Source organism: Monodon monoceros, unplaced genomic scaffold (assembly GCF_005190385.1).
Source record: "Monodon monoceros isolate NGI ecotype Baffin Bay Population unplaced genomic scaffold, NGI_Narwhal_1 Super_Scaffold_18, whole genome shotgun sequence".
Classification (NCBI taxonomy): Eukaryota; Metazoa; Chordata; class Mammalia; order Artiodactyla; family Monodontidae; genus Monodon; species Monodon monoceros.
This window is the reverse complement of record NW_021703774.1, coordinates 92,850,986-92,877,077: the sequence shown is the minus strand read 5'-3', so window position 1 is coordinate 92,877,077 and position 26,092 is coordinate 92,850,986. Positions and strand designations below refer to the sequence as shown.

At 38.1% G+C, this 26,092-nt stretch overlaps 1 protein-coding gene across 2 annotated transcripts in view; it reads left to right on the top strand.

Moving 5' to 3' along the window:
* Positions 1 to 17,980, top strand: part of CDC14A (cell division cycle 14A) — a 183,492-nt gene extending 165,512 nt beyond the window's left edge. The window contains exon 16 of one of the 2 annotated variants that reach the window (XR_003794349.1): positions 15,982 to 16,412. Coding sequence is in view for 1 of the 2 variants with exons in the window: in XM_029227789.1 (XP_029083622.1) it covers positions 15,982 to 16,011 (30 nt within the window). In the remaining variant the exon portion in view is untranslated. Of the gene's footprint in view, positions 1 to 15,981 lie in introns of both variants that reach the window. The other variant, XM_029227789.1, reaches the window with a different exon arrangement.
* Positions 17,981 to 26,092: the final 8,112 nt, after the last annotated feature.

Below are 26,092 nucleotides of genomic sequence, written 5' to 3'. Positions count from 1 at the left end.
CCAAGTCCTACCCCTGCTGGCTTGCTGGCAGAAGGTCTAAATTAAGATGGAAACTCCCATTTTATGGGGAATAAAGTAGGAGGTTGGGAGTTTTTTCCTTTATCGGTTCAATGAAGCTTTTCTGATTGTTACAGGTTTCTTGTCTAAATAAGATGGTCCTTTTTTCCCAATGCTTCTGAAGATGTGAGACATATGATCCTTGAAGAACTAGGAATAAATCACTCAACAAAAATGTTTTTAAATCCTTAGGTAGGAAATGAAGTCTAGATGGCAATATCCTCCTCGCACCTTTAAGAAAGACCCAGAAACTCCTAGGGGACGGGGGTTGCTGGGTGTTTAGAGGGCGTCTAATATTTTAAAAGCTGCAATTAGCATCTCTCTTGAAAGCTGCAATTGCTTCTCACTTTGTGCAGCAGTTCAGCCCCCAGAAAAATGTGGAAATGATTTCCTTGTTCTGTCATTAAATGCTTTAACACAGATAACAAGAACAGATGTTAAGGAATCCTTATGGTTGTGACAGAATTCTGAGAAGCAGATTTTATTTTTAATTGGACTGTTCTGTTAGTCTTGAGGTTTCTACTGACCAGTGCAATGCACCAGGTTTCATTTTGGCCGACCCACCTACTGTAAAAAATCAGTTTTCCCTCCCTGACGTTCAGAGGCGTTTTCAAATCTTAAGAGATGAGGGACGTGTGATTACAGCGTGGGTGGGGTGGAAGTATTTTATTAAATTGAAATTACTTGCGGTATCTGTCTTGAATACTTGCTCTGTGTTATTTTTAAGAGACTTACCACTGAATTGCTATTCATCGGCATTGTCCTTACCTGACCCTGCAAGTCTGGGTTAGGTCACAATGCTTCCCGCATAAGCTCTTCTACACCCTGCCTTGGTCTTAATTGCAATACTCAGATTCTCGCTCTGCATTTTAATCAGCTGTTCACTAGTCTGTATCTTCTGCTAGACTGTAAGTGCTGTGGCGGCAGGGCCAGTGTCTGTTTTTCACGGTTGTATGCTCTGTGCCTTGCATGTAGTAGGCATTCATTAAGTATTTCTTGAATGGGTATATTATGGATGGCTGGGTATTTAAATGAATGAATGTGGTAAGAATTATTGCTTCCATTTTAAAGGTAAATAACTTGAGGGTTTGAGAGTTTAAATATTTTGCCTTAGATTGTACCACAAATATGTAGCAGAGCCATAATTTGTACCTGGGTCAGTTTGACTCCAAGAAAGCATATTCTTTTGATTACATCATGTCATAGATATGCTGTGATATGTGTTTAAAATAGAGGGATATCTAAAGGATATGCCTTTTTTTCCAAGAAGGGTTAGGGAAAGCTATGAAGAAGGCATAACATTTTAGTTGGGCTTTGGAGGATGAATAGGAGCCTTCTAGAAATCTAGTGATGAAAATAGGAAGACGGAGAATGGTCATTTCAGACAATGGGAGCTACAAGAACAGAGGTACAGCCTTAGTACTATAGTTAAGTTCTTAGTTTCTAAAGACGAGTAGACCTGGGTTCAAATCCTGTCTCTACCATTTCCTTGTGGTGAGTACTTTGGCAAGTTATTTAACCTCTCCGAGCCTCAGGAGATGGGAATAATAATTTTCAGGAGCATATTTAGGTTTTGTGCACCTGAAACTTATACAGTTTGGTGGGATCTGTTTAAGATAAAGAGTACAAACTATTTTTGTAAATTGTATACAAACATATGACTGTGTGCTTTGAAAGGGGTTTGTGTGACTGTGAGGCCTTAAAGCTTATGTGGTAATGATAATAATCTTTGTAATAGGGTGGTTGTGATGATTAATTGAGATAAATCATATGAAATAGTTTACACAGTGCCTGTAGATAATGCTCAATAATTTTAGCTATTATTGTTTTAAGAGCAGTGAGTATTCCAGTGTAGCTAAAGCCAGGGGTGGTTACCTAAAGATAAGGCTGGAAAATTAAGCTGAAGCCAAACTGGGAGGTGCAGTGTGAGCTACTGGAATCTTGTCAGCAGGAGTGGCTTGATCAGATCTGATTTGATGAAGATAATCCTGGCATTCATGGGGATGGGAGCTCTTGCTAGAAACCCTGAAGGCAGGAGACCAGTTTGAGCCCTGTCTGCTGTCTCCCAACCCTACCTCAGCAGGTTTCTTTCGGTAAATTCTATGCTTTTCAACAATTACGCTGTGTTTCAATGCACATACGTAGTAGTATAGATACTATTAAATAATCATATATGACCAATAGCTCTAACATATTTTTACTATGAAATTTTAAATGATATATTTATTTTTATAAATGGAAACTTAGCTATTAAAAAAAATTATGGTCCTTAGAAAACATATTTTTTACAACATTTGACATGAGGAGTTGTAAAATAATGTGCTTTGTTATAAAAATACACATATATAGTCAGGTTGGCTACAAAGAATTTTTTGTGACTTCTGTGTCAGAAATTAATCTTTGCTTGATGGGAACAGCCTTTTATAACAAGCTTTTATCGTATTGACCCGTAGGGAATATAAACATAAATAAGATAAGCAGTCCTGTAATAAGGTTCTTCTGAAAGCTTCTTCAGGTATCACCTATTAAAATCTTTTTTGTGACTTTTAAAATTGTTAAGTAGTAGCTTATACTAAGCTTTGTTATTCACTCATATTGATCTTCAAACATTTTCAAGAATATTCTCTTAATGATGTTGCAGGTTATGTCAGTGATGCCATTCATTGTCTCTTGGAATTTTCCCATTCTTCTCTATTCTGCTGCTTTCTCATCTTCTTTGTTGTGTTAGCCTTGTTGATAATCTTCTTAACTCAGTCTTAATTCATACATTAAACTGGGGTCACAAACTCTTTCTGTAAAGGACCAGAGAGTAAATTTTTGGCTCTGTGTCCCAACTCTTTTATATATGTGTATGGAGGGTGTGGCTGTGTTCCAATGAAGCTTTATTTACAGAAACAGGTGGTGAGCTGGATTTGTCCCCTGGGCTGTAGTTTGCCGATCCCCGCTTGAGAGCATAGCCAGGTAATAGATACTGATCTCATCATCATTTGAAAGTGACCAGTGATCCCCTGATGCTAGAACATTGATCCTGAATTCCTTTGCTGAGCTTTCAGGCTCTCTGTCCTTTGTTCTCCTTATTGTATCTTTGTACCAGCTTTCCCCTGCTTGACCCTGAGTGTGGTTTCCTCCCCTACCTCTTGGCCTTTGGGAAGCTCTTTCTTGGAAGCCCCCTTCCTTCTTCACTAATTTCTCATTATGAGAAGACATATTATCTTCCATATACGCTCTGAAACGCTTCTCAAGAAATCGAACCCACCAAATGTTTTACTTTTTAACCTCTGTTTCTATTCATGATGACTATTTACTACTTTATCAATATGTAGTGTTGCTTTGCATACACAAGCATCTGTATTTGTTTACATATTGTCTATACATGCAAGACTTTATACATGCAATTTTTATTTGCAAGTCTCCAAATTTTAAACTTTCTTTGTGTAGACATTTTATAAAATTCTTTTCTATTTTATGGTTTCTAATGCAGTTCTAAACACAGAAAAGTATTAAAAATACTCATTTGGTTTAAAGTTGAAAGGAAGATTGAAATGAAATATTGTGTACTACTTTAATGTTCTCCTTATGCCACCGCTGAAATTGCCTTAAATGCAGTTCCCTGTCCCAGTGGTCGTTACCATTTTTATACTCAGCTGGTTAGTCTGCTCTTTGGTTGTGAAGACTCTGTGGATGAGTTTCCACCTCAGATTTGACCAGTGTCAGAACAACCTGGGTAGCCTATGAATAGGTTAAGTTCTGTGTTCTAGCATTAGGGGGAAAATATATATATTTTAAGGTATTATTTGTTCTTAAAGTAGGAATTGGAATAAGATCAAATTATTAGATCCAGCTTTCTGAAATAACCAGTTTGATGAAAATCTGAGCAATTGGTGTGTGCATTAAAGCATGCTTCATTTTTACTTCGGAGTAATGTTAGTGTGACAGTGATGAACTACTTATTGATTGTTTGAACATCCATACCCAATAAAATGCGCCTACTTTCCAATGCTATGTAATAGCTTTTCCTGATTTAATGTCATGTCTTTTCACTCTGCCTGTTCTACATTTAAAAAACTATCATCTTGTCCTGATGAAGGATTAAATATCATTTAATATATAGGGTTAGTACTAGCTTTCTAACCTTGCTGTATGTTCAAATTACTGTGGTTTTTCCATCTCTCCTCTTTGTTGTGGCATTGCCTTAAATTTGATGCAATTTTCCAGCTAAGGGATACTAATACTATCAAGAACATGAGCTCGGTCTCAGTATTGAACTACATCTTTGTCATTCTTTCAGCATTGGTATTCTTCTGTTCCCTTCCCGGGGGACTTGGGAATGTTACTTGACAAAGCATCAAATTGTTCTGAGGTCAGCACGGTTCAGGTGATGCCTAAATTTACATATAAGTTATTTAGGTACACACGGTATTTGCAGATAGAGCTGAAGGTTGTTCAAGCTTCTAATGTTAAATAGTGGTTTACATTAATTTGCTATATAAATCCTGCAGCTGTTTTTTGTTTTTTGCATTACGCGGGCCTCTCACTGTCGTGGCCTCTCCCGTTGCGGAGCACAGGCTCCGGACGCGCAGGCTCAGTGGCCATGGCTCACGGGCCCAGCCGCTCCGTGCCATGTGGGATCTTCCCAGACGGGGGCATGAACCCGTGTCCCCTGCATCGGCAGGCGGACTCTCAACCACTGCGCCACCAGGGAAGCCCCTGACAGCTGTTTTTGACTCTCCGTTTGAAAGGATTCTTTAAAACACAGAACTTCCTTTAATCTCGAATACATTGGAGTTATTGCCTTGGTTGTTCAACTTAATTTGATACCTTTTTTCTTATATAATGTCAACAATATGCTAAATCAATAGAAAAGGATCTTATTTTAATCTTCCTCTAGTTTATTTTTGGCCAGCAGTAAGTGCTTTTTGTATATGTATAGAGGCTTATCCAATTAAAAAATTATCCAATATTTATATGAGTGTCTACCATAAGCTCAGTATTGTTTTAGTGGAGGAAGGTAAGACAAAGATGTGTAAGCCATTGTCTTCCACTAGATTGAAAGCTCCATGAGGGCATCTTCTGGCTTAGTTAATCTTAAGCCATCATTTTCTGGTCCTTCAATCTGTCTTTGTACTGCTGCCAGAGTATGCTTAAAATCCTAGTTTCTTAATGTTATCCTTTGCTTCCAAAGCTTCTCAGTTGAAGAGTAAAACTAATTATTATCAGATTTTTCTCTTTTTCCTTGAAGTTCTACAGTTTCACCATAATATATCTAGATATTGATTCATTATAGTTTGGCCTTTTTTGGCCTCAGTGTGCTTTCAGTCAAAGGGCTGATGACTTTTTCAATTATGGAAAATTGTCAACCATTATCTTTCTGGATAATGCTTTTTGGCCTTTCCTCCTACTCTCTTCTTTTGCAATACGCCTAGACTTATGTTAGAGCATTTCAATCTGTCCTCAGTATTCTTGCCTTCTATTTTATGTTTTGAAATTCCTATTGCTCTGGCTGTGTTCCTTTTTTTAAAAAAAGTTTATTTATTTATTTTTGGTTGCATTGGGTCTTCGTTGCTGTGCGCGGGCTTTCTCTAGGTGCAGAGAGTGGAGGCTACTCTTCATTGCGGTGCGGCGGGCTTCTCATTGTGGTGGCTTCTCCTATTGCCGAGCACGGGCTCTAGGCGCGCAGGCTTCAGTAGTTGTGGCGCACAGGCTTAGTTGCTCCACAGCATGTGGGATCTTCCCGGACCAGGGTTCAAACCTGTATCCCCTGCATTGGCAGGCGGATTCTTAACCGCTGCCCCACCAGGGAAGCCCTCTGGCTGTGTTCTGATTGACTCTCTCCTATTATTTTCCAGTTCACTAATTCTCTTTTAACTGTGTCCATTCTGCAATGTATCCCTAACCTATTTACCTTTTGATTTCCACAGCCATAGCTTTCATTACCAGCATTTATAATTCATTCTTTATGATAGTCATCTGTTCTCATTGGACCTGCCTATTTCATTTAATAAATTCTTATTCTTTTTATGGCTATTCTTCATTTTCTCACCTTGAGGATCTCAGATGATAAGTTGTTTTGAGATTGCTTTGCGATTTGCCTGTTGCTTCAGCCTGTGAGAATTTGTCTCCTGATTGCAGACTTTGTCAGTTCTCTTGGTGTTCACGTTCCTTGTGTGCTTTAGAATTTTCATTTGTAGAGTCACTCTGGATGAGAGTTTTTTGTTTCTCTCCCCTCTCTCTTTGTTTTCCCTGCCTCACCTATTGGCTTTCTTCTTGGCTCCACTTGACGCCCTAGGTATTCCAGTCTAGAAACAGATTCTTCATGTCCCAGCTTCTCCTCCCGTGGTGAGCTCGGGAGGCTGACTTCTCAGGCAAGGATGCAGCTGTGCACAAACCTGGCCCAAGGCATTGTTTGTGGCTTCCCTTGGCCCCTTTCACAGGTGGGAGAGCCTGACCCCAGCCTCAGATTCAGGCCAGCAGCTTTTAGCCTGTGTACCCCCAGGAATGGGACACCTGGCCACCTCTACCAGTTTCCAGCTCTGTAGCCAGTGGCCTACCACTGTGTCTTAGTTCATTTCTGGGCCATGAACATGTTGATCTTACTTTTGTGTCCTGTTGTGCCTTTTCTTCCTCACATTTTAAAAATATTTGATTTATACCCAGAGTGGTCATTTGGAGCATAACTTTCAGCTCCATCTTGACATGAAGTAGGTTCAGTCTCTGGGGTTAACCATTCAGGGTCTTTTTGAGTCTTCCCCCCACCCTCATTTCAAATTCATTTCCCTTCACTCCTGAGCATGATCCTTTTACTTCTTCTATGTGGAACTTGAATATTCCCTGCTCCAAGGGCCTTCGTCCTTTTCTTACATGCTATGCTCCCAACCTGGTTCACCTTTGCTTTCAGACTCCTTCCCTTCAGAAGTTAGCCTAAATCCTACTTCCTTCTCTGTGAAGCCTTCCTTGGCCTCACCCAACTATAGCAGTCTTGACTTTTTCTTAATTTGTCCTCTCTGTATTGGTCATTTGGCCTTTATCATTTCTGTTTCGTATTGAGAGTCACCTTTCCCATGGGTATACGCCTTGGATCCCCACTGAGTTGGTTGGTAAACTTGAGGTTAGAAACCGTGGCAGCTTACTTTTATTAACTTCATAGTATCTAGCATTGGACTCTGCTTACTTATTTGATTATTGGTTTATTTATTCCATATTGTCGTCTTTTCTAATATTGAGTAAGTCATTTATTTCTTCCAAAAATTTGAAATTTACTGTATGTGTGTAAGGCGTTTAACCCAGAAAGGCATGTTTTTATTGCAACCCCCTATTACACACAGACACACATACATGCAGGTGTGCATGCATGTGCAAACAAGCACAGATGCCCCATGCATGTTACTTGTAAAGTCATTGGATCTGCCCCTGATGGAAGAAATCTTTGGTAAACGACACAGGCTGTTTGTTGTTGAATATCTGAACTCACAGGGCTGATATGTGTGAGAGAGAACCGTTTATCCATAGAAGCAGATATTTCTCTCTCTTGGTCAGACTATTGTGAAACCCTCAGTTCCGTAATATTAATGACTTCATCATCTGTGTGGGCTTTGGCATCCTCAGGTTCAGTCTCTGATTGAAAGTTATTAGATGAAAAGAAAGGACATAAAAAACCAGTATGTTAGTGAGCTCAGCTGCTATAACAAAATACCCTAGACTAGCAGCTTATAAACAACAAATTTATTTCTCACCATTCTGGGGGCTGGAAGCCAGAGATCAGGTGCCAGCATGGTCAGGTTCAGGTGAGGGCTCTCTTCCGGGTTGCAGGCTGCCATCTTCTCATTGTATCCTCACATGGCTGTAAGAGAGTGAGAGAGCTCTCTGGGTCCCTTTTATAAGAATACCAATCCTGCGGCTTCCCTGGTGGCACAGTGGTTAAGAATCCACCTGCCAATGCAGGGGACATGGGTTCGAGCCCTGGTCTGGGAAGATCCCACATGCCGTGGAACAACTAAGCCTGTACACCACAACTACTGAGCCTGTGCTCTAGAGCCCGTGTGCCACAACTACTGAAGCGCATGTGCCTAGAGCCCGTGCTCCTCAACAAGAGAAGCCATTGCAATGAGAAGCCCGCACACCGCAACAAGGAGTAGCCCTCGCTCGCCGCAACTAGAGAAAGCCCATGAGCAGCGATGAAGACCCAACGCAGCCAAAAATAAATAAATAAAATAAATAAATTTAAAAAAAAAAAGGAACACCAATCTCATTCATGAAGTCTCTACTCTCATGACCTAATTACCTCCCAAAGCATCTGCCGCCTAATACCATTGTACTGAGGACTTTGGCTTTACTTTTTAGCTACCAAGCTGCTGCCAGCATGTGTGACAACTGTAACATTTTTCTAATCCATATCATCATCCTCATCAGTGATTTACTGAACACCTCCTATGTGCCTCACACTGTATCAGGTGCAATATTTATACATCATCTTATTTAATCCGTAATTGACAGATGAGGAAATTAAGACTCAGAGAGGCAGTGACTTGCTCAGTCTCACAGCTACTGTATTTTAAACTTCCTTAACTTCAGTGATCTTTGCTTTTATTCACTTGGAAATCCATTTCATGGATCTTCTTATTGCTTAGAGCATTGCTTCTGATGTCTTGAATTCTATAAGGCCCATATCAAACATACCGCCCCCCCCACCCTACTGACTCTTCCCCATGACCTCTTTATGACCCTTGCCTGTTTCCCTTCACAGTTTACTTCCTTCTGTAGCCCCATAGTCATTTCTGCTTCCTTTTTCCAACATTCTCTGTTCCACTTGGACCTTTTTTCTGTAGCCACTTTATCACTGGCCTCCCAAATTAGATCAGTTCAGCCATCTCATGTCTGTTTCTAGTCTCTCTCTTCTGAGCTCTGCTGGAGAAAATCCCAACTGTGCCAACTGACTCCATTTCAAATGAATTTCTAATTTACCCTGACCCTTCGGTGCTCATAAGTAGTTTGCTTATCCCATTTGGCTCCCTTTCTCTTCCCCACATTGGCTGTTCCGAAGCTTTTTCACGCTCTTCATCAACACAGCCCCTCCAACCTTAGTTAACCTGGTCCTGATTTCTCCTGAGAACATAGAATTTTTCAGGAGTAATTCCTCTTCACTGTCCTCTTCTCTACCTCAGAGTGTATCTGCATCTGACGTGTCCTTTTATTCCTTTTTTAAAAAAGGAGCCCTACTGTTTTCCAGTGGTAACCCTACCTGCCTGAACTATTCTTTCCAAACTGTTCCTGGGAGTTGCCCTATCCACATCCTTTCTCTGCTATATCTTCAGTGTCTTACCGTCCATTTGCCTGTCTCCTCACCTGTGAACAGGTACAGAGTGGTACCAATTTCTCCCCTCAGTTCTGTCACCTATCATAGTGTCTCCTTTATGGACAAACTTGGACAGGGGAGGTGGCACCACAGTATGGTGAAAGTCTGTCGCACAGGCTGCCATTGACTTCCTTCAGCCAGATCTGATGATCTCTTGTTAGTCCTTCCTCTTCTTAGTCTTCCTACAGCATTTGACTCTGTTGGCCACCCTTTTCTCCTGTTATTTTTGGTCTCTTGAGTTTTGGAATATTATTTTCCCATTTCTCCTTTTCCCCCCATTAAATAGTTACCTGTTTGTCTTCCTCTACCCACCCCTTAATGATTTTTCCTAAGGCTCTGATCCTGGTCTGCTTCTCTCTCTGGGTAATCATCTCCTGAGCATTGAACTTGCATTTCTAACTTCCTGTGGGCAGTCCTGGAAAAGAATACATGCTTTTTCAGTTGTCTACTCCTCCTTTTGTTTCCTGGCTTACTGACTGCGATCTTTATACATCCAATCATCCAAGCTAGAAATTTGGAATGGTCTTTGACGTTACTTCTGCCTTCCCTGTGCCACATCCAGCCACTAAGTCCTAGCAGTTTTCCCTTTGAAATGTCCGTATTTTGTTTCTCCATTCTTATCACTGCTGCCTTCATTGAGGTCTTCGTGGACTACTGGGTTAGCATTTTAAATTTCCTCCCTGCCTTCAGTATCTCTTGCCTTTAAACTTTCCTCTGTACTGCTGCCAGCGCTGGATGTCTAAGGCACAGCTGATTAAATCATTCCTGTGTTAAGAGTCATTCATCGTCTCCACTTTGCACACAGGGTCTGGTCTGGATCCCTTGCCTGCCCCTCGGCGCCCTTCCCCATCAGACCACGTGCCTCCCGCCCTGTCTTCTCCAGCAGCTCCACCCGGCATCCTGACTGACGTTCTGCCTCGTGCTGAGCCCCTAGCACAAGCAGTTTACTCTGCTTTTCCTCCTGTCTCTGCTTGGTTTTTTATTTCCTGGCCTGGCTCACTAGTTATCTTTTTGATGAGGCATTTGTGACCCATCCAGGCAGAAAGCCTTGTCCTTCTCATCTCTCGTGGGACTTTGTTCTCACCCTCTGGTTTCTCTCATAGTATAGTCAGCTGTATGTGATTCTCTCTCTCCTCTGCTGGCTTTTAAGCTCCTCAGAGGCATCTTTGTTTTCTCAGGTTCCAAAGTGTGGAAAGCACCTAATAAATATTTATTGAACTAAACGTTGGATAATCTATCTAGGTTCATGAAAGTTAAGCAAAGGGCTAATTAGGGGCCCATAATCATTGCAAGCGCAGGAAGCACTAATAAAAAGCAAACAACTTCTCAGCTTTAACTTTAATATACAGCAATCTGAGAGTTTTGTTTTTTTTTTTCTACAAATATGGCTTTATTAAAATAAAAGAAAATACATTTCAACCAAGCTTGCATCAATATAATTTTGGTGTTCAGATGAACTGAAAACACGCATGTAATGGTTGGCTGAGTCAAATTGAGTGTCAACAATCTGTCATCTAACAATTGAGCTCTTTGTGATTGTTGAAGAGCACATATTAAGTTCCCCTAGAAAAAAGAATCTATTAAAAGTTATGCAGGAAGGTGAAAGAATAGTTTGTATAGCATTTTAGTTAACCAAAATTGCATTGTTAAATCTTAGGGTCCCTGAAATGCTTAGAGAGCACTGTAGAAAAATACTTATACCTCTTTTGAAGCTGATTTTATCACAAACCTGATTTTATCACAAACCTTAACCTAATATGATGCCAATAAAACCTTATCCAGCTATGCTTCTACTAGTGTTATTGCAGAAGTATTATCATGTTAGCAGAGGCAAATACTTTCAGTAGTATTGTGAAACCACATTTGTGGAAGTATGTATCAATGCACGCATTTTGTGTGTTTTTAACTTACAAACATTACAACTGGAGACTCCATTGCAAAGCCATAAAAGACCCAGGAGTATAGAGGCAGTTATAGATAAATTTATTTTTCACCAGTGTTTATTTTTTCCTCATTTGTTCATTAAAACTTAAAAACACTGGAGTTATATATAAGAGACCATATTACCAAACATGTGTTTCTTTCCTTTAACTATCAGTGATGCCATTAAAACAAATCACTTTTTAAAAATTGAAGTAGAGTTAATTTACAATATTGTGTTAGTTTCAGATGTACAGCAAAGTGTAAAACAAATCACTTTTTGCCTCTGTAGGTGCTTTTTGCTTCTGTAGTTAGAACTCAAACCAAGGTAACTAGTAGACTATTTTTTTCTTCCTAAGGGACTTGGGAAAATGGGGAAATGCAGGAAAGAAAAAGTCAGTGTGACAAAAGCACACGGTGATTTTGACCTACTAGGAAACCAACACTCCAGATCATAGGGTCCTTTGGTCCAAGTTGTTTGAACACTAAGACATTATTGCATTCATTTGCTCGCAAAGACCTTAACTTTCATTATTCTTTACAATTTGCTGTTTTTGATAGTTTATAGTTTTATTTATTAACTATTTGTACAGTATTTATATCAATAATTATTAGACATTTTTCTACCATGATTAGGTAACTGGGCTGTTTAAAAAAGAAACACCCCCAGAATACCTAAATTTTTAATGTCACTACCTACATCTGCCAAAACAGATAGTAGCACATTTCCAGAACAGAACAAATTGTCTTGATCTCCTTACCTAACACTGTGTTTTGTGTCAAATCCAGCTGCTTTCAGAGCAAGAATTCTTGCTGGAAGCTTATATTTTGACATAAAAATTTTGGGGGCTGCAGTGTAAGGTAATTTTATCCTTCATTTGCAGGCTGAATATTGCTGTGTTACTAGTTTAGGGTGTTCATACTGTAAAAATACCATATGATCGTGATAAACTTGATCTGGTCTTAACTCACTGTGACCCAGTTGAACCTAATGGCCACATGAACTTGAATTTTCTATTAAAGAAATTAAAATCTCTTGGTTATATAAATAAGTGCTACTTTGTAAAATAATATTTACACCTCAGGTCTCGCTTCCTTCATAACCATATCATTGTCATTGCTGAGGGGTTTGTTTGTTTTTATTTTTCAGATACATTAGGTATCAATTCTATGGTAATGATAAAAAAATTGGCTAAGCAGAATTAAAACTTTAATCAGAATATTTAAACATGAGTGTTCTTATAAAGAAAATTTCCTTATAGAATATTCCTGAAAATTCTTTTGGATTCAGTTCTATTGAAAATCATTTAAAAATCATATCTCCTTTGCAGTAATAAATAGTACCCTCTCTTTTGTATGTTAGTATTTCTTTGCTTGCTCAGGATCATACCCTGCTCATTATTTGTCTGTGTCATGTGATAGAGAATGTTTATTTGAATATGTAGTGAATCACAGGACAAATGCTGGAAGCGTCTTGAGGCATTATATTGTGGTGGCTAAGAGTTTGGGCTTTACAGCCAGACTGCTGGAGTTCAGATTCCTTCCTAGTTGCATGATCTTGGGCAAGTAACTTTACTGCTTTGTGCCTCAATTTCCCCATCTGTAAAATGAGTTGTTCAGAGCGTTTAATGAGTTAATACATATAAGATGTTTACAACTGTGCCCGGTATGTAGAAAGTATTCAATAAGCATCTTTTACAGAATAATTGACCTGTTAAGTAGTATATCTAATGTACCAAAAATTCCAGTTAGTTGTACTTCAGTTAATCTATTTTTTGAATAATAAAATCAATAGCAATAATGATATTGTTTATGGAGTACACAGTGCATTTTCATTTTTACTATAAAAATTAAAAGTGCCAATAACTGGGATATTAATAACTTTAGGATACATGTACATTTGGAAAACAAATGAACCAGATACCCTGAGTACAACCCCATTATATAAACACGTGGTGCCTGAAATCTGAATTTCTGTCACTATTGTTTCCCCAGTGAAAAGGCCTCAAAATATTAGTTATACTTTTCAAAAATGATAGGTCTTGTAGATTTTAACAATTCTCTTTCTTCCCTAAGTCCAGTTACATTAAGATTTTTGTTTTAGACTGAAAATGAAAAGGGGTTAATTTGTTGCAAAACACTGATGTCGGAATAATTTGCTAAACCCGTTTTACTGATCTCTTATTTTCTTTAATTTTTTTTACACCATATAAAGAAACCATGGGATATGTTTGGTTTCGAGAATTTTGGTATCATATTTTTATCCCACAGTACCTAATATATACATACTATTGATGTTCAATAATTGTTTGTTGAATGAATTAATCAGCATGACAGAAGTTTCATTCTTTGGCCAAATCATGTCTTCATTCGTTTACAGAGACCTGCAGAGAGAATTAGGCAATGTAAGTGAGCAAACTGGGTGAGTGGCAAAGGAAGCAGTAAAGACTGTGGTCATCTGAATCTGAAGGCTGGATTAAACACCAGCCAGAGTTTCTGACCTCTGCTGTGTGCAAGGAAAGGCTGTCTGCCAGAGACTAATGAATATATACTTCACATGAATGATTGAAATCCTTAGTCTAATATTCTAAACTATTTCCATTTTCTAGTTCAGTGGGTATCATGATTCCATAAAATAAATAAATACATGTACACACATATTTACCCCCTATATATTGATGCATAATGTAAAACACTTTAACCTGGAAGAAAGTTAGTTTAACAAAGGTCACTTGTCTAGTGTCTGTTCATTTGCTGTATTTCTATTTATTGAGAGTTGATGGAACTTTAGAGGTGCTTGCAAAAACAACTTTGTTGTAAATTTTCAAGCAATCAGAGGAGCTTTATAATTTATGTTAGTATGAATAACTTTTCTAATTAGAACAAAAGCGAAAGTTAAAATATTCCCAAGAAAGCATTGGCCAGTGCATAGCATGCATGTGTGGCATTTTTGCTGCTGGGGAGGCCTCGTGGCTCTGCCCTCTCTGCAGAGATTTCAGAAGAAACTGGGAAAAAGCACCTAGAAAAATGATAGTCCACTTTCAAGCTCTAACTGCTAGGATGGTAGCTGATGTCCCACAAGTTAAATGGGCTTCAAGGCATTGGACCAGTTTCACTGGACTTTCTCAGAGTTTTACCTCTTATTCTCTCTGTGAGTTCAGGTATATTTACATTATAGTACCCTAAGTCTTGATCATCTCTCCTGTTTTGAAGCCTTGACATAAACTACATGCTATAGTGAGAAAGCCAGTTTGCCAAACCTTTTCCTTTTTTTCTTCCTGCTCTTAACATTTAACCTCTTCCTTGAAACTTGCAGCCTCAAGAACGCACCTCCCTGCCATGACCTTCCTTTTCCACCCCTTGCCTAATCTTTTGCTTGTGCACAATGTTACTGTCACCCTATGTATGTTATTATTTAATGTTGGCACCTTTGTCTTTTCACTTTATGTCTGTATGACAGTGTGGTCTTTTGCCCTTTGAGGGCAAGGACCATAACTTTTGACTCACGGTGTTGATAGATACTTATGTAGTAAATGGCTGTTGATAGGGTATAAAGTTCACTGGGATTTTGAAGCTGTTCAAAGATAGTTTGAATCCTTTTGTAAATTATATGCAAAATGGACAGATTCTTTTTTACTGATACCCATACTATCAATAAAATGGACCATTCTCAGAATTGATGACCTATTAATAAAATGCTGCAGATAAATTTGAAAAATAATTATTGGAGGAAGAGAAAAGGGCATTTGGTAGCAAATCAAGTAAACTTTATTTTTCTAAGGTATTTGACTAGAAGAATTATGCAGAGAAATTGTTAATGTTTAGGCTGATTTATGTTTCTTCTTTCTAACTGCTGTTTGCTGCTCAAAAATAACTGTTTGGCAGATTTTCTCTACCTGTCTTTATCTTTTCCTGGTTTATGTCTATTGTCAATGCATTCTGATTACATATCTGAAGCATGCTCCTTTTATATGTTCTTATCTAATGTGATGTGGGATGTTGCATTATTTATTTTTCTTGAAAGTTGCCCACTGTTTATTATGTTATGACTGCAAGACTCTTCTACACAAAAGCTTTTTGGGTCTTAAGATCAGATTTCAAAGCTATAAGTGCTTTGTGTCCCCCCTAAGTGGAAAGGATTTATAAGGTATTTATTATATCCATACATCCTTAAGGAATCTATTTAAATGATGGCTAATTCTCCTGCATTAGAAGCATTAACATTCATTTGCTATGCATTGCATTAAATAAAAAGTATATATATTCCTTAAAGTATACTCTAATAATCTTCTATTTAGTTACAAATATCATTTAGTACTTTTGAGTAAAACTCAGTAGTATTGTACAAAAGCTTAAAAGCAAGTTTAGTGCTACCTACCAATTTCCAAATAATACTTAATTTTTAATCACTAGTATTAAATTAGTAAGCCTTTTAAAATATAAAGTTTTCTTGCAATTACTTTACCTAATTGAATATCTCATTCTTAGCAAATACTTCGTTTCCCTCATCTTTTTCTATTCTTTTCTAGTTTATTCATTTATCTTTTACATAATAGACCCAAATTGCCTTGTGTTGAAGAAAGAAGCTGCATAATGTACAAGAAATTTTGTGTGTGGTGGAATTTAACCTCAGTTTATGTCTCTCCCCTGCACAGTCCCTTCAGTCTGAATATGTTCATTACTAAGGCCTTGCTACTCCGGTGAAAACTGTTCTACTCTTAGACACAATTGCTTCATCTGGACGAGCAATGTAGAGAGAAAGCAGCTGCTTTTGCCAGAAGAATATCTCTGCCTTCTTACCTTAAATTAAAGAGAGCACTAAGATAAGACCTTCATGAGACTTGAAACCAGAAAACTCTGGTTAATGACTACTATCAATGCACTGAAACTATGTTTATGAAGATGTCAACCCTTTTTAAGACAGTTTTCATGTTGAATTTGGTATTTTGAAAGGTTATTTTTTAATGTATTTCATAATACATTTGTTATTACATTTACATGTACAGTGTTATGTATGTATTGTGAACTTTAAAAGACTATTTTGATAAATTTATAAATATATAAAATTATGTAAAAACTAGACTATATTTTGACTTAGGTTTTCTTCCTGTTTGCTACCAAAAATTTGTATTTTGAATTTGTTTAGTATGGTTTTATCTACAATGAATAAATAATTCCTCTTTATTAAGAAAAAGTAAGGGAGAAAGTTTTTAGAAAGTGATTTTTCTGTTCCCACTATGAATATGGCAGAACAGTTCATTCTTTTGGGAAGTCAGTCTAACTTAAGTTTATCCGAGTTTATCTCTAGCAAGAGTACAGTCATTTGATATGGCTTATTTAGACCATTTCATTTCCCTTTGTTTTTGTTGCTGAGCCATTTAGCTTTGCATCTTTGGGGGTTTTAACAAAATTTAACATCCAGCTGAAGATCAGAATTCATCGAATATTTCTTCTGAAAGAATGGTTTTGCTCTATGAAATGACTCTACAGTCCAAATGCTTTTCTTTCCTCCTCTCAAAAGAGTTCGTAACCCAATTAGAGTATTCTGGTTTTTGGTACGAGGTTTTTGCCTGTATTCACACATGGTCTGGCACCAGTTCTAAATCAATGAAGAGAAAAAAAACTGAAAAAGATGCTGCTAAGTAGTTCAATGTATTAATAGAGGAGATAAGTTTAAAACAGATCACAAACCCCTGACACACAAGCTAGCATATCTGAAACCTAACATGAAAATGAAAGGACTCCTAGGTACTTCACAGCCCTTTCATGTAAATGTAATCTTATATTTAGGCTCCAGAAGCCTGTAAGCTTCTTTTCCTTGGGGAGTTGGGGAGTCTTTGATCCTGTTTGTTTTCCATGCTGCTTAAGAATGGACTACTCAGAGACAGTTCAGTGGATTCATATGAAGCGCTTTACTCTCAACCATTGAGTTATTTATCATATATTTATTAGAAGGGGGTACATTGAGACTATTATACATGCTTCATCAAACATCTTGTTTATGTTTTACATTTTAAAAAAGGCATTTGAATGAATGTTTGACTCAGGTTCGTTAATTTAACCTTCAAAAACTGAAGTACCAAACAATTGCACTAAACTGATGAAAAAAAGGAATTGTATGTTTTAGGAATCAAAAATTAAACTAAGTGGAATTAAACTGTATACCTTTTCTAAAGCTAAAATAGTAAAATATTTTATTATGAGTTATTGTAAAAAATGATTGGTTAATTGTATAGGAAAATGATAGTATTTTTTCAAAATTATCAGTGAAGGGTAATTCAGATGATATTTGAGAAGTGGGGGAAAGGGAACCATAGTGACAGTTTTAGTTCTGTGAATACTAATTTATGTGCAGCTACTAAATGATTGTAAAATTGACTACTGTAAATTTTTCATAATTATGTGTGTATTTAGTCATATGTATCTACATGGGTATGTCTTAAAATTATTTATACACATGTGCATACATAGACAAACCAAGAAGTATATGTGTATAATATAGAAAGTATATAGCAACGTGATTCTACTCCAATAATAAAAATTGTTTGACATGTATTTTGTTATGAATAGTTTACCTTCAAAAAGATATTTTGTTCTATTTTAAAGTGTAGAATAATACACTGCTAATAAATAATAAAAGTTTTATGCAATTTACATTCTCCCTGGCTTTTGTAATTTGGATTTGGAGTTATCAATGTACTGAAGTATTTTTATAATTTTATATTTAATCCACTCTGGTTGGTGCCTTACGAGCTTCTGAAATTCTCTGTTGCAGGTTTTTAGTTTATCTTTTATAGACTTTCCAGGTTGTGGTCATTTCCTGAAATACGTGACAGTGAGCACAAAGAAATCTTATACTTTGAATTTCACAAGAGTCAGGTAATGTCAGGCTCTTACTGTCTTCCTCTATATATAATTTTCCTTTTTGTTAATAAAATACTGTTCATATCAGTGTTTTGGGCCTGCTTGATCATTTATGACTATTGTATGATACACTGGTCATCAGTTCCTTTTGAGAAAGAATAGCTGCTTTTTTTTAAAGGAGAAATTATAGAAATAAGTCAGATGGCACAAACCTCGCCACTGTTGGATCTATGCCCTGAAGAGCTGGCGTGGGAGGGAGAAGCTGCATTATTTATTGGAGATATTTTATGTATTCAACTAGATCTCTTTGGGTTGTGATGTTTCTGAGGTTTTCCCCTTCTCTTTTGTCTTCTGAAATTTTTCAGAACACATAGGAAAGATTGTGGGTGGGAAGATAGTTTCACTTCTTGAGTTGGGAATCTGCCAATTAGCTGTTCTCACAACACTGCATGAGACAGTTGGAGTACCGAGGTTGTCATGGGACCACATCTTAGAGAAGGAGATTTCTTATGAATTCATCAACCTGTCTAGAAGGGCAGAAAATCAGATTTAGTTCTTACAAAAAACATAGTAGAAAAATCAGTTAACTAGATCCAATAAATTTCTCACCTACCAGTCATTGAGTTCGCATGGTTTTGTTACCCTTAGATGTCAAATGATTTATTTCTTTCTTTTTTTTTTTTCGCTGCACTGGGTCTTTGTTGCTGCGCGTGGGCTTTCTCTCTAGTTGTGGCGAGCAGGGGCTACTCTTCGTTGCGGTGCGCGGGCTTCTCCTTGTGGTGGCTTCTCTTGCTGTGGAGCACGGGCTCTAGGCGCGTGGACTTCAGTAGTTGCAGCATGCCGGCTCTGTAGTTGTGGCCTGTGGGCTCTAGAGCGCAGGCTCAGTAGTTGTGGCGCACAGGCTTAGTTGCTCTGCAGCATGTGGGATCTTCCCGGACGAGGGCTTGAACCCGTGTCCCCTGCATTGGCAGGAGATTCTTAACGACTGCGCCACCAGGGAAGTCCCTGTCAAATGATTTCTAAATCTCCAAACACACCTGGAGAGGCTACCCTATGTATGTATTCAGCTGTGATTCAAATAACAGCAGGAACATGAGTTGACCAACGGTAAGCTCTACAAATGTGTTTTCAAAATTGTTCTCACTTGTATGCTTTCCTTGGTGACATGTGTTAAACCATCACTATGTTAAAAAGTTTCTACTCAAACCATTTGTCAGTGTGTAAGCTGAACAGTACTCTGTGGTGTTTCATATCATATAAGAAGACTGTGCTCTTTCCCAAAGTGCCCTCCTAAGGCAGAGTTGCCTGCGAAAGCCTTGCAGTCCTCTTCGCAACACTCAGCACAGCAAGAATTTGCTCGCTGTGTATCTGCTCAGAAGATTAATTAGGGAGGTTTCCAATTACAGCGAGACACAATCTACAGCATAACAGAAAACTTTTTTATTTACACATAGGTTGTGTAGAGGTGGCACCCCTGGCAGAGAAAGGAAAGCAGAAAATAACTGCATTAAGTTATTTTGAGCTGGATTGATATGTTAATATATTCCCACCCAGTTCCTTCTCTATGGATTGAATTATGATAATCATCTCAAGAAGGAGAAAAATAGCTTTTCTAGAGAATTTAAAACTTTTTTTGGTAAGTACAAGTAGAAACTTATATTGGAAGACTGCTTTTAATACAAAATTCAAATTATTTGGAATTGGGTTTAAATGGACGAACATAAATTAATTGACTTTTCACTCACCATACCTCGCTTTAACCTGCATACCACCAAAATGGAGATGACTCACAGTGCCTATTTTGGTTTGAATCAAGTTGATCAAAGCTTTTATGAGAAGCTGGACTGCAAACGTTTACATTTACATTAAACTTCAGAATCAGGGGTAACGATCTATCAAATGTGTTTTGTTTATTTATATTATGGTTCTCTCCCAAAAGGATTTAAGGTGGCTTCAAAGATTGGAGAGGGCATATCATAGAGGAGTGAGAAGGAAGGGGCTTTGGACACCAAATTTTGAGGAAACTGATGCTGAGACTTAAAACTGAGATGAACAGCCTCTCAGATGTCATAGGATATGGTCTACTCTTAGGTTGGGCTCATTTATACTAAATGCACACCTTTGGTCGGTTCCAGAGCTCCTTATTGGTATTTATTTTACTCAAAACTTTAATATAATACATGATTGTTAATTATAAGCTCTATGCTGTACAGTGGATCTCTAGAACTCATCTTGTGGAACTGAAACTTTGTTATTTGTTTGACTAATGTGCTAAGAGGGTAGATCTTAAGTTATCACAAAATAATAATGATAATAATAAAGAAGATGGGAGGAAACTTTTAGAGGTGATGGATATGTTTATGGCATGGATTGTGGTGATGTTTTCATGGAAGTATACTTACCTCCAAACTCATCAAGTTGTATACATTAAATATGTACAGCTTTTTGTATGCCAATCATACCTCAATAAAGTAGTTGAAAATTTTTTTTAAAGAAGAGGTTATCTCCAAGTGAGATTGTCAGTCTTGATATCCAGATCCCCCAAAATGATTACGTCAGGTACATGGCATAGGAAGTTCAAAGGACAAATTGAAACCAGAGATCAGAATAGGATAATAATAGTTCATGTAAGTATCTGTCTATCTATCATCTATCTATCTATCTATCTATCTATCTATCTATCTATCATCTATCTAGAATTTATCTGACCTTTACTGAGAGCTAGTGTACACTAAGCTGTAAAGTGTAACTTGTGCCTTTTTGTCTTGAGAAGTAAAATTTGGAGGATACAGGGGTCCCAGAGCCTTGAGATTAAAGAAGCCAGTCCATTTTGTCTTAATTTATTTTTGGATTTGTTGGGTCTTCATTGCTGCACATGGGCTTTCTCTAGTTGCGGCAAGCTGGGGGCTACTCTTCGTTGCGGTGTGCGGGCTTCTTATTGCTGTGGCTTCTCTTGTTGCGGGTGCTCTGGGCATGTGGGCTTCAGTAGTTGCAGCATGCAGGCTCAGTAGTTGTGGTGCACGGGCTTAGTTGCTCCACGGCATGTGGGATCTTCCTGGACCAAGGCTTGAACCCATGTCCCCTGCATTGGCAGGCGGATTCTTAACCACTGAGCCACCAGGGAAGCCCCGTTCATTTTGTCTTTGTTTAAAAAAAAAAAAAAGTAAAACTCTGGAGGAAATGGAACCATTTTTAAAAATCTAGGTTCCTTGCAGGCAGAGAGAATTTTAGCATCATACTGCACATACTAAGATCCCATACTCCAAGAGGCAAGTTCCACGCAGTTTTTTTTTTTTTCAATTCTAGAAGGGTATAACCAATTCACCTCTCATGTAGCTTGGGTTGTAAACTAATATGGCATCTGCTGACAGTGACCAGCAGGGTTGGATAGACCTAGTTTTTCCTGATTTGAGGAAATATATAAAATTCACTTCCTCTTTCTCCCTTGGCCACTTTTCATACCAATTTCTTTCACAAGCATAGCAGCCGATTCCAGACTTTTCCTGCTGCTTGAGGCCTAGCCAGGAGCTTACATTACCACTTAGATCACAGGCCTTCAATGACCAAAGAATAAATGCCCAGGGCCATGTTGAAGGGGAACACTGCAGAAACCATAAGACAGAGCAGAGACAGAGGTGGCAGAATCACTGTGCTCAGAGATTCTCGTGTCCCCTCACCAGAGACCACCTCCATGGAGTTCTCTTTCTCAGATACTGCACCAGTGGCCGAATGAGGGACGCTGGTCCTGAGATGACTGTACTGTCACGACAAGAAGTGGAACTGCTGAGAGAGACCTTGATAATCCACCAAGCTGACAAACAGAGACTTTAGAAAGTTTGATCTTTTTAAAGTCAAGTCATGGGGAAAATTATCCTTAATTAAGGATTCCAGTTTAAGTGACAGGTGGTTAGGATTGTTAATTTTTAGAGTAAACCGAAAGAGGAAAGTTCATCCATCTGGTCTGGAGGAGAGATACCAAGATAGGAACTAAACCAGGAACTAATTATTTATCAGCCAGTCTGGAGATAGGAGAAGCCCTGTTTGTCGGTGTCCCCAGGACCACCCCCAGGTTTGATGATTTGCTAGAAGGACTCACAAGACTCAGCACTTGTTTGCACTGACAGCTAAGACTTATTACAGTTTGATGCAAAGCAAAATCAGCAAAGTTGCGTGGAGTGAAGTCTGGAGGAAACCAGGTGCAAGCTTCCAAGAGTCCTCTCCCAGAAAGTCACACAGGATGTGCTTAATTCTCCAGCAACCAGTAGTGGCAACACATGTGAAGTGTTGTCTCCCGGCGAAGCTCATTAGACCCTAAGCACCCAAGGTTTTTTTATCGGGGCTGGTCATGTAAGCACCCACCACCCAGCATGAACCAAAATTCCAGACTCGAAGAAGGAAAGCAGGCATTCTGCATAAACTTTATTGTTTGCATGGTCTAAGGACAGTGAACCACCCTTATCATTAGGGGAAGTCTGATAACAGCCCAGGGATCTGTTTACCAGTCAAGTTCCCAGGTGCAAGCCAAGGCCAACCTTGAAAGCAGGCTTTTCTAAGGACACCTGTCTCAGGCCTGCTACATAAACCCTTTTTTGCACACTCTGTATCTTAGCCAACTGATTTGTAGTAACTAAAGCACATTTAAATTAATGTGCAGTTAGCTTTATCTCAACAGGACTGACCCAAAATCCCTGTTTTCAAAAGACTTCTTTGTGGAGGGGAGGAGTTGTGATCCAGGAGACAGGGGATCTATCCTTTGAGTCTCCACTGCTCCAGATGGGCCAGAGTTCCTGTTTCTGCTTTGTTTTTAAATGGATAAATTTGGAAGTGCTACAGCTTCCCCTTCCTAAACACTACTGGTTATAGTAGACATGCCACCACCCAATGTCTCCAATATTCTAATCCCTTTCAGGGCAAACTAGAGTAGGAAAAACTCTCTGAGTTTCTTTGCTTTAAGAGATGAACTAGTCTAAATTTTTCTCCTAATATTTACCCATTATTTAATATGTAAAAAGAAATAAAAATATGGGTTAATATTTTTTTCTTTCCTTTTTAAAAAAAATTGTATTGGAGTATTATACTTAATTTACAATGTTGTGTTAGTTTCTGCTGTATAGCAAAGTGAATCAGTTATAGATATACATATATCCACTCTTTTTTAGATTCTTTTCCCATATGTCATTACAGAGTATTGAGTAGAGTTCCCTGTGCTATACAGTAGGTCCTTATTAGTTATCTGTTTTATATATAGTAGTGTGTATATGTCATTCCCAATCTCCCAAAATATCCCTCTCCCTGCCTTCCCCCACCCCGTAACCATAAGTTTATTATCTACATCTGTGACTCTATTTCTGTTTTGTAAATAAGTTTATTTGTATCATTTTCTTAGATTCCACATATAAGCGAAATTATATGATATTTGTCTTTCTCTGTCTGACTTACTTCACCTAGTATGAAAAAAAAAACCAGAAATATAATTTTAAAATATTGCAATTTTTACAATATTAAGATAAAAAGTATTGAAAAATTAAATATAAAATATAATTAAATAAAAATGATAAAAGATTTATATAAGTTGATAAACTGCTTAAAATAAAAGGCAAATCTAAATAATAAAATATGCAGTGGAATAATACCATTAAGGAACTGAAGATTTAAAAGAATGAGGAGAATAATCTAAAATAAATTAAAAATAAATCAAACAAAAATGGCCTGGATTGAAAAAAATCAAAACATAAAAAATAAAGATAAATTTAAAACACTCTTAACAAAGCAACAGGGCTGCTTGAGCAGAGAGATTTACAGATGCCCACAGGCCTCCCATTAAGCCTTATCCCAAGGTTGTGCTACCCTGGACAGGTGTGAGAGTCAAAAGCCCCAGGCAGAATATTCCAAGGAAAAGACTTACGAACAAGACGCTTTGTCGGCTCAGATTCTCTCAGTTAGATTTCCAGGCTGGTGTGTGCAGACCTGCAAAAGCTGTTAAGCCTTGGGGGAATATTAAGAATACATTATTTTTATTGAGTCATTGCTTTAAGCCAGACATTGTGTTAAGTGCCATAAATCTATAAGTAAATCTATAAGCTATCTTACTATGTAGACCTGAGAGGTTTTAGGTGGACAAAACAGAGGTGGAGAAGTGAAGTGACTTGTCCAAGGTCATATGGCTAGCAAGAGGGACAGCCCAGATTTAGACACAGAATTAATGCTGAAGCCCATCACCTAAGCTTTTTTGCTATGTTACATGTAGCCAAAGAGCCTCTTTTAAATATGGCCTGATTGCTGTGAAAGAACACATCAAAATAAAATACCAGACACACCAGGTATTATTACTTTGAAAATAGAGCATGTTTCGAGGCAGGGAGTCAGAGATACGTATATAAATTAATCATCTCTTGCTGAGTCTCAACTGGCATGAAAAATCTAAAAAGGCTAAGAATTCATGCACTGGAATCTAATGGAAGAAAATTAAATTCTTGAAATTTAAAAAAAATTGTTTTAATACAGTGTTGAAAAAATTAGCTGGCCAAAAAGCAGAGGGTTCAGGTTTGAAGTTTCCACAGCCACCTGGCCGTGCATCTTTTTGACATGCCTGAGTGAAATCTCACACAACAATGAGCGATGTCTAATAAACAGGCCATTTAAGGAATTTTTAATATAAATTTTTACATTGTCCTAATAGCAAACCCTGGGCAATTCTTTTCCAAAACATATTGTTCTCTTGGTTTTAATGGGCTCAAACACTGTGCATTAATATACCTGACATATCAGAATTAGAGTCCTATTTAATAAAATATTTCATTGAAAGCATACATTGTGGTTTTAAGTTAATATGTTATTCTTATTTTAAAAAGTAGGGCTTCCCTGGTGGCACAGTGGTTAAGAATCCGCCTGCCAGTGCAGGGGACACGGGTTCGAGCCCTGGTCTGGGGAGATCCCACATGCCGCAGAGCAACTAAGCCCGTGCGCCACAACTATGGAGCCTGCACTCTTGAGCCCGCGAGCCACAACTACTGGAGGCCACGCACCTAGAGCCTGTGCTCCGCAACAAGAGAAGCCATCGCAATGAGAAGCCCATGCACCACAACAAAGGGTAGCCCCCGCTCGCCGCAACTAGAGAAAGACCTTGCACAGCAGCAAAGACCCAAAGCAGCCAAAAATAAAATAAATAAATAAATTTTAAAAATATATGATTCTTGTAAAAACAATCAGAGCTGTACAGAGTAAAAGATTCAAATCCTCCTTTCCCTCAAATCTGCTAACCTGAAGTAATTGTGATAACAGATTAGACTTCCAGAATTTTTTTCTAAAGCATGTTCTGTACTTAAATAATGACTCTATCTGAACACCCAAAATGTTATGTGTTTTCTTGTTCCTGCACAGATATACTCAGTGTTCCGAACCATGTGCTGGATAAAAGTAGGCCCTGTCCCCTCTTGTGAGTTATGCTTTAAGGCTGCTTCTTACATATTTTTACGTGCCACATACAGTCAACCCTTTTAGTGGATAGCATACTTTTTACCTTCTTCAAAAAGCCTTTTCCTACTTTGGATTCGGTGAACTGTCATTTTTTGCCCCTCACTGCGCTGTGACATCTTTGATTAAGTCTGTAGGCCCTTTGTTGCTTATCCCAGGTACCCGACTCATAATAGGGTAGTTTGGACCCTTTTATTTCACTTTGCTTTTTTTCGTATTTTCTGAGTGCTTCAGAAATTAAGGGCTACATAGGTTTTATTTTCTAGGGGAGACTCTTAGTCATTAGATCCAGAAGTTTGAGTGAAATCTGGTTCAGGATGTCTTCCTGCTGGGAGCAGAACTTTGAAGAGGCTTTATCAGAAAAGATTTAGGAAAGTTAATGTGCTGCTGGCTCTGGTGTCTTTGCTGGTCTAGAAAGAATGGAGATGA